Source organism: Trachemys scripta, chromosome 10 (genome assembly GCF_013100865.1).
Source record: "Trachemys scripta elegans isolate TJP31775 chromosome 10, CAS_Tse_1.0, whole genome shotgun sequence".
NCBI lineage: Eukaryota > Metazoa > Chordata > Testudines > Emydidae > Trachemys > Trachemys scripta.
Genome location: NC_048307.1, coordinates 41,947,080 through 41,956,485, shown reverse-complemented (window position 1 = coordinate 41,956,485; position 9,406 = coordinate 41,947,080). Strand labels below are relative to the sequence as shown.

The 9,406-nt window shown below is 47.2% G+C and overlaps 1 protein-coding gene across 1 annotated transcript in view; it reads right to left on the bottom strand.

Moving 5' to 3' along the window:
• Positions 1–2,213: 2,213 nt before the first annotated feature.
• The window catches only part of HCN4 (hyperpolarization activated cyclic nucleotide gated potassium channel 4), a 211,832-nt gene continuing 204,639 nt past the window's right edge, over positions 2,214–9,406 (bottom strand). Inside the window, exon 8 of the mRNA XM_034784649.1 lies at positions 2,214–6,799. Coding sequence (XP_034640540.1) covers positions 5,238–6,799 — 1,562 coding nt within the window. The 3' untranslated portion in view covers positions 2,214–5,237. The remainder of the gene's footprint in view (positions 6,800–9,406) is intronic.

Below are 9,406 nucleotides of genomic sequence, written 5' to 3'. Positions count from 1 at the left end.
AATTGCTCAACCTTGCCTGGGGACTCAGCAATGCCCACCAGACATGCCTGGACTTCTATTCTCCAAGCACATGGGACTGAGGGTATAAAACAGAACACAGGGACCCCATGCTTGGCCTTTCTCCTGCCCCCACATATGCTGCAAGCAACAAAGACACTCAGAAGACTGAAGACTCCAACAAAGGAGACTGGCCCAGGTTTAAGGGACAAACCTGCATATTAAGGACCGCAATATCCAGTGGGGTGAGAAAACTACTTAATCTAGATGTTGCCCAGTCTAATAGGGTTGAGAGTTTAGATTGCGTACTTATATTTTCTTTTCTTTTGGTAACTAACTCTGACTTTTTGCCTCTCACTTATAATCACTTAAAATCTATCTTTTGTAGTCAATACATTTGTTTAACTGTTTATCTGTACCAGTGAGTTTGCCTGAAGTGCTTGGTAAGGGTGCTTGCTCAGGTTTATAAAGGCTGGTGTATACCCACTTTCCATTGATGAAGTGGTGAACCAATTAATAAATTTGCACTGCTCATCTTGAGCAGTGCAAGATCGTATATTCCTGAGGTACAAGGCTGGGAGCTGGGGGGATTTGGCTGGTGCCTTTTTCTGTGTGATTCAAGTGGCTCTGGGAGCATTCATGTAATCTAGCTGGGTGTGGGGCTCCACATGCTGTTGTGCTGAGTGATAACAGCACCTGGAGGGGTTTGCTTCTTGTCACTAGCAAAGCATTGTGAGAGACAGCCCAGGCTGGAGAGTTAAGGCGGCACAGTGGTCCCACAGTCCCAGGCTGCACCCCAGGGATCCTGTCACAGTATTCACGCTTTTTTTTCTGGGAATAAAGAAGCAGCAAGAATAAAAACCCTTCCCTTTCATTTTGGATTGTTCAAAATGGTTAGTTTCGATTTTTGACTTTTTAAAATTGTATGTTATAACTAAGAATGTAATTCAAAATGTTAAACAATTTGAAATGAAAAGTCATTCTTAAAAGAAAACTGGAAACTTTTTGTTCCAAAAAATGTCAAAATGGGATGTTCTACATTGTTGGAAATCCCGCCCCCCAAACAAAATGTTGGCAACATTGACACAAATTCATTAATCATTTTGACTTTGATGGATCTGCATTTTCTGATGGAACGCCGATCTAAAGTTTTCTGACCAGCTCTACTCCTAGCCAGTTTGCAGGCCCAAGGAGAGTTGAAACTGTGTGGGTTTCAGACTGGAACCAGGAGCCTGCAGGGTAGAGTTCCCGCTTATAGGGGCACTAAAGAAGAGGGATTGCTGGGAGAAGAGTCCCTTTTTGATGTCAGAGGAATGTCTTTCCAAAACCTTTCTTTCCCCTCATTGTCTGCTCTAGATGGTGGAGCTTTAGCCAAGTATCTCTGGAGTAGCAAGTGGAGTGAAGAAGGACCAGAACAATGAGCAATGGTCCTGGACGTGGCACTTGCCCAAACAGAAAAGACATTGACTGTGCCCATGGGTTAGAGAGATGAGTCCTTTGCACAATGGGCATGGCTTAAAGCTAGAGGATTGAGGCTCAGCCTTTAGGAGGGAAGGCATTGACTAGTGACAGATTGAAGAAATGACAGATTTTAGAGAATGAATACAAAGAAGGGGCTGCCAATAAGGCAGAAATATCTCACTGAACTAAGCTATACAGAAGGATTGGGCAAAAGGTGCTGTGAGGTAGCAGGTGAACACAGCTGAGCTCCACCTCACTGCCACAGGAGGAAATTAAGTGGTGGGTGGGGCTTCTGTGTACCCTTGGTTGGGGAGTATGAGGACCTGCAGGTGTGGCCCCAATAGACACTGCTGGCTCAAAAACCCAATCTCACCTGTATAAGATGCATGAGCACCTGAAGTGGGATCCACATGCACAAAAACTCAAGGGAGAACTTCCTTTTTTTAAAGAAATGAAAGTTAGATTCTGGAGGATAACATCATCCTCGAAACATGTGCCATATGTACATTTCAGCATTGCCCAGTCGTGAAAATGGAGATTCAATATTTCCTTTCTCCCAACTTTCCTCTGGTTTCTTCGCAGAGCATAAACTCTTGGCAGCAAGGATTGCTGCTCACTATGTGCTTGTATGGGCTCCAAACTCAGCTGGGGCATCCTGGCTCTCCGGTAACACAAATACGAATCCCTATAAGCATCTATCATGTTTCCTCTTGTAGGTTTAAAAGCACAGGGCCCTTCCTTTTCTGCACTTGTTGGTGTTCTCCAGCAATTTATTTTTATTTTCCTAGAAAAAAGGAAGCCCCTTCAAAATCACACAGGTGGTTAGGAAAATACAGACAGATAGCGGTACAGAAAGGAAGGGAAATGCAAAGTCCCCCAGTACCCCCAAACAGGACTAGTAGGAAATAGATGTCCTGAAATGAGAGATCATACAATCTGTTGCTTACCTTCTCCTGTGGGTTAAAGTAAACAGATACCAAGTCAGAAGGTCTTTTTTATATACTAAGTTTTTTTTATTGTGTCTGTTTTATATTCCAAACCCTTCCCCTACAACTCTTCCCTCCCTCACAATAAAACTACTGTGACAAGCCTAGTGTTGACTGAAGTCCAGTCAGAGTAAATCAGTATTAGCTACTGCACCGCTAAGAATCATAAATCAAATAATGTCCCCTAGAAAATCAAAACAAAGGAACCCACCCGAATGAAGCCTGTCCACAAAATGTGGGGAGGAACACAAGCCCACCAGTGACAGCCCAGCAGGTGTGTCTGTGCAGCTCTGTGTGTCTGAGTATCCATGGGTCTCATTCGAAATATAAGTGCCAACACAGCAGTTGCAGCATGTTCATCCACAAAGGCTTGGTGTTGGTGGTCTCTAGGAGATCTTTCCCACCCACTCCTTTCCTTCTCTGACCCCAGCCATCTTCTCAGGTCCCACTCTCTCAAGACTCTCAGTGTGGTCTGTCCAGCATGTGGCAACAGGGGAATTTTTTTTAAAAGGTCTCCCAAAGCTTCCTTCTAGGAATCATCTCGTATCCTTGAGCATTCGGGGGGAGGGGGGGAGGGGCGGTGTTGTTGGTCAGTTTCCCCCTCTGTCAGTGGTTTCTGTTTCAACTGGGCCTTTAGCTGAAGCTGGTTGGATGATCCTATATACGTTTTGGAAAGCAAGGTATATACTCTATAGGCGTCACCTGCCAATTGCCGCTACAGGAAGGTCAAAACTGACATGTATTTTAAAACTAGAATATATATGTGTATATTATATATGTGTATAGCTGTGTATATTGTATCTACATACATAGACACTTATATATACACACACACATATATAGCTGTATTTAGTTAGTAGAAATTTTTTTCTAGCATAACCTTGACCCTTTAAGGAAGACCAAAGCTGATTACATCTTAATTGTGAGCCACCAAAGCACCTTGAACCAAGAGTGCCCAGTTACACTTGCAGCAATTTTTGGAGATACAGGCCCGTGTCAGAGTTTTGCAAATGATTCGGTATAAAACCAGCAGCCAGCCAGCTTTTTGGGGGTTGGGGAAAGACAGGAGGATTGCTATTACTCTGATTGTTACTGTTGTTCTGGCATTGTGGCAGGAGGGCCTGCTTTCGTGGGAGCACTGGAAGGAATCTATGATATTAGAGGGCAGGGGAAGAAGGGGCACATGGGACCCTGTGATAGAAAAAAGGCGAGCGCTCGGCTCTTTACAGTGAGGTGACCAGAGACACCTGTTGGTCTAAGAAAAAGACAAGCAAAGCAAGAGGAAATATTTGCTCTAGAGGTAAAGGCTGCAGCATCTCAGCGCTGTGCACATCCAATGGCTGAAACCTCTCCAGGATTCTAGTTATTGTCCTGTCCCCGCCTGGATTGCCTTACATCAGGAACCCAAGATGTAGCCTAAGGAGCCCACAGGATCCGACAATGTCTGATGGTGCTGTCATTGCAGAGTGGAGCCACAGCCAATCAACTGCAGGTTATTATTGCTGGTGAAGTCAAGCAAATGATTTCTGTTCCTCTGGCAGAGGAGAAGCACAGGCCACAGCTGGCAGTATTTAATACACATATTTTACATGATATTAATTTAGATGCAAATCAGGTGGCTCCCTCAGGCTCCAGCAGAGCACCAGGGTGACATTCTGTGCCACACCATGGGGCTTCCCTGAACACAGGAATGGCAGGATGGAAACTAGCTGGACTCTACCTTTCAACATAATTTTACCCTGTTCCCTTGTGGTTCAAAGCAGAGCCCCCAGAAGCTGAGATGCTAACACTGAGGGAGGTGAGGCGAATGAATCATCCTCTTCCCACCACTTGCTTTGACTTCCTTCAGCTAGAATGCAAAATCAGCAACAGGCCCCCAAGCATGGTTCTAGTTGTGAGGCAGCAACCATGTTGCTGGTCGGCTGGCAAAGCACAACAGTGACCAATGAGATGAGACTCGCACCTCCCCTGCCCCCAAACTCTTTAGCAATACAGAGGGGACATAACCCCGCCCTACCATGATGGACCTGTGATTGGCTTTTGCTCCCACTAACACATCTGTGGGGTGGGAAGAAATCAGAAGCTGGAGCCCGCAATGCTGAGGAAAGAGAGGGTCCTTCTATAGCCAGGTCACCAGGTGCTTCACCTTGTCCAGAAGGAGTCCAAGAAAGGGAAAAGCAAACCCCCTGCCCTTGTGATTCTAATCCCTACAGGGAACTGCATTAGCAATACTGACCCTCTGCCACTTCCTCTGCAATCCACTGAGGACACGAGAAAACCATGGGGGAATTAGAACCTTCCGATGTGCACAGCAAACTGCTCAGGACCTCCAAATCTAGACACTAAAGGCCAGATCTCCAGCTGGTGCAAATGAACACAGCTCTTCAAATGGAGCTGTTCCAAAATACACCAGCTATGGACCTGGCCCAATGTTCCTTCTCCTGCCCATGTCAACCTGGGATCTGCGTCTCAACAGGAAAACCTTTTGGTGGCTCTATGGCTGATCATTCACAAGTTCCAGCTCAGGAACACATTGTATCTGTGTGTTACCTCAGTGGATTAAATTTCCTCATTTTCTTTTGTTCCATGTATTAAAATATTCTATAAAATCAAGTGGCCAAAAATCTATAGCTCTAAGAATACCTGGTTATCTTCTTTTTGTTTATCGCTAATCACAGTCAAACCTAAAGAAAGAAAGGCAAATAAAGAAAGAAAAAGGAAAGCAATGACTTGTGAAAGTCTGATCAGGAACTGAATTGCATGAGTGACAGAAACTGCTTTGAGAAGAGATCCTCACAAATTGGAGGGAAGATTGGATCTGACAGGTTCTAGCTCCCCAGGGAGCACAACAGATTCTTTCCTCCCACTAGCAGTCAGGGAGGGAGCAATGACAGCACTGGCTCCAAACACTAGTGGGTGTGGCAGAGAACCTGAGGACATCTGACGCGGCAAAGTCATGCGCCCAGGAATAGAGCTACACGGCTTCCCGAGAAGTCCAGACCCTCCCCCAGAGAAAGGAAAGAAGCTCAGAACAGACTCTCTAGAGGAAAGAGGAGAGCTTTGGCTCAGAGTCTGAGACAATTCTTGGGGCAAAGATGGCTGGGAAGCAGAAATCAACTTGATGTCCTGGCTCAGGCGTCTTGGTGGCAAATGTGGAGAGCTCTTGGGTTGAAGGACCAGTGGAGGCAGGCTGGAGGTCTGAGGCATGAGCAAAGATCCATGAGAGCCGGAGGCCCTGGCAGGGCCACACTGGAAAGTTCTTGCGGCCACTGGGCTCTGACTGGGAGGACTAAGGCCAGAAGGGGTGTAACAAGGGGAGGCTACACCAGGCTGCTGCAGTGGAGACATGGAGGCAAAAGGTGACCTTTCCTGGTGGCCTATCATCCCAGTTGCAGAACCTAATGCACTTGGTTGGATTTGGCACAGCGCTGAAAGGGAGCCTCCAGAGGTTTGTGCCAACTGACTTAAGCTAGAGGATGGAGAACTGGAAGAAGGAGGAGGTTGAAAGTGGTTCATTCCTCCCAAAGTTCCACTTCCCGTGAGTGGCTGTAACTGTCCCACCTGCGGTGGCCTGGGGGTGGTGGGCTGGAATTGGTTGAGAAGATTGCTAGGTGAGTTTGATGAGAGCTGGGTGAAGGAAGTAGATGGAGAGCTAGTGGTGGCCTGCTGAAAGTGGCCAAACCCACTAGGTGGAGTGTTGCTGGAAAGTGGCTGCTGCTGAGCTGTCCCTAAAGGAGACCCTGAAGGTGCCTGTTGAAACTGGTTTAATCCTGATGATGATGTGCCACCCAAGCACTGCTGGCTTGAGCCAGGGGAAGGAGATCCAACCGAGGCCTGATGGAACAGGCCTAAGCCAGCAGAGGCCGTGAATCCTGCCAGCTGCTGGATTTGGAAGGAAGATGATGAAGGGGTTTCAGCTCCTGGAGTGTGCAGCTGGGATGGCGTGCTGGATGGAGAGCCTACGGCAGAAGGACCTGCTGATGGTATAATAGACTGAAGCCTTTTCAGTTGTCTTGGTGTCTGGCTGGACGGCTGCCCCAAGGAACCCAAGACAGACACTGGAGGACGGAATATAGCCGTCGGGAGGCGTGGGTGGTGGGTCAGAGCTATTGCTACTGAAGTGGTGGCTGCTGCAGCTTGCAAGGGCGCTTGGATCAGTGGAGTCCAGATGACGGGGGTTGGTGTGGAAGCTGCAGCTGCAGCTGCGGCGGCCGCGGCCTGAACATTGTGAGCACAGTGCGCCATCTCTCTGTCATGCTGCACAATCTGCTGGATGATCTCATTCTCCTGGTAGTTGAAGACACCAGAGTTGAGGTCGTGCTGGACTTTATGCAGCAGGATGGAATTTTTCTTACCTGTAGAAAAAAAGGAGAGAGGAATAATCAGTCTGATTGGTAAAAGCAAGGGGCAAATCTTTCAGCAGGTATCAATTGAAGGCCACTGCCTGCACCTCCCAGTTCATTTTAGGGCCACGTTGCCCCATTCTCATTTGTTCCCTCAAATGGAGGTGCCATGGCACCTTTGTGCCAGCCAATAAGCTCACATACACTACAGCCGCTAGCCAAATAGTGTCCCATAAGATCTTGCCTCATGGGGCATGAGGAGTCTTGCTCATCCGGTGTTTTAAGGGACAAGGTCAGGGCAGATTGGCAAACTGCTTCTTTTTGTCTGGAGGCTATTATCTTGTGCTTCAGAATCTCAACTTCCATTTAAAACAATTACTCTGTAGTGCTGGTGGTTACAAAGAAAACACCAAACATATGAACTGAGTGTAACTATGTCAATGATGTCTGCCTGAGCCTGCAGAGAGCCTGAAACAATAGCTCTGCCTCATTCACCTCAATGGATTAGTTTACTCTGAAATCTAACGGCAAAACTTTTTGAATACAAATGTTATTAACTATTTCACCCCTGATCCAATGCTGAGGGATGATTTTGTAAAGATCTGCTTTCAGCAACATTTCATTTTGGTATCTCAAGTGGGTGGAGCTTGGTTTGTGGGTGGATCTTGGGTGAGTACTCCGACTTTCCCCCAAATTCTATTCCTGCTGCATGTTCCTCGTGCTGCCACCACCCTGGATTCCTTTTAATTGTACATTCATAAGACTGGGAGGGACCTTGAGAGGTCATCTAGTCCAGTCCCCTGCACTCATGGCAGAACTAAGTATTATCTAGACATCCCTGACAGGCTTTCAACAAACAGCTCCTGAAGTGGCAGCTGGGCCTTTCTTCTCACCTGGAGGGAATCCAAAACAGAGGCCAAGGTTTAGTGGGGTTTCCTGGCCATTGCACGTTCCTGCAGTTTTCTGGAGAAGCTCAACATGTTCTCAGGATGGAACCGTACCTGATAAAACCCAGCTGCAGAAAGGCAGAAGCCATGTATGCCACACATACAACTTTGGATTTTCTTGGACAAATTTCCTCTGGTGAATGGTAAGTTATTTTCTGCAGCAGGCCTTTTATTAACACTTTTGTAGCTAACACTCAGCACTTCTGTAGCACCTTTCAACCTAGGGTATGACAGCACTTGACTAATTTCAAGTTATTTTGCATCTCAACAACTCAGTATGGTCACTATTATTGTCCCAATATTTTTTACAGCTGGGTAAACCAAGGCACGGAGAGGTGAAGTGGTTTGCCCTAGATTACACAGCAAGGCAGTGACAGCACCCAAGAGCGCTGAATCCCAGTCCTGAGCTAATCGCTGGACATCCCTCCTTTGTATCTAGTCTACATCTCATTGCACCTACTGGGCTAGTGAGACATGGTGAGTCAGAGCGTCAGCCCTCCTCCTGTGCAAAGCAGCCATCAAGCCTGACGAACTGTGCTCCTGAGGCATCGGGGAACCCTCCAATGGAGCAGAACTGTCAGAGAATACGCTAAATCATTCCTATCTCCTGTATCTCGGTACAGGGGGCATTCCTAGCAGAAAGGGGGCATGACTGAGCATTCCTACACCCAAGCAAACCTTGGCTGCCACAAAGGGGCTGGGAGTGGCTTGGCATAAGTTAGAGTATCCCAGAGGCTGTTGTATTCTATGCTGGGACCTGGACCAACCCCCAGCCAGCCGAAGTATTGGGGGAGTGCATAAGGTGACCTAAAGCCATCTCCACCTAGCTCAAGCATAGTGGATGATCTGAATAGAGTGAACAGAGACACTGCACAGCACACTGTGCTGGGTGCATACAACTTTTAATCATTAGTCACTGTGAATTACCCTGCAGGACTGAGAGAGAGACAGTGGAACCGCCTCCTTGCCTTGGAGGTTTTGCAAAGCTCTTCAACCATTGTTTGGGTTCACAAGAACATCCTTCCCCCATGTTCTCCATCATTTAATCCCATGTCCATTTAGGGTAACCAGACAGCAAATGTGAAAAATCAGGACAGGGGGTGGAGGGTAATAGGAGCCTATATTAGAAAAAGACCCCAAAATCGGGACTGTCCCTATAAAATTGGGACATCTGGTCACCCTATGTCCGTTTCCCCTTTAAGGGTGACTGTGACATTTAAGTTATCTCCAGACCCCTTTGCCCCAGACTCTCAAAGCACTTTACAATTGGTAAGGAATGAAGGATGAAATCCTGGCTCCACTGAAGTCAATGTGAACTCTGTCAATGGAGCCAGGACTTCACCCTAAGCCTCGCAGTTTCCCTAGCAGGGAGGTAAGCAAAGCAGGTGCTTCTAGCTGAGAGGAAGTCTCTGTGCACTAGGGACAGAAGAACTCTCCCTCCCCAAAGGCTCTGCTGGCCCAGGTGAAAGCTCTCTGTGCAGCAGATTGCCTGCCATTATTGTTTCATTAGTGCCTTGTAAGCAGAATTCCAAGCCAATCAAATTTAAGTTCCAGCTCAACTTTCAGCCTTGCAGTGTAATATTACCCAGCGCTTTGCCCTTTTGAAGTGTTGCAAAATTCAGTGACACAAGTTTGCCTGGCCCCAGAATGCACCTGGCGCGAGGGGAAATGT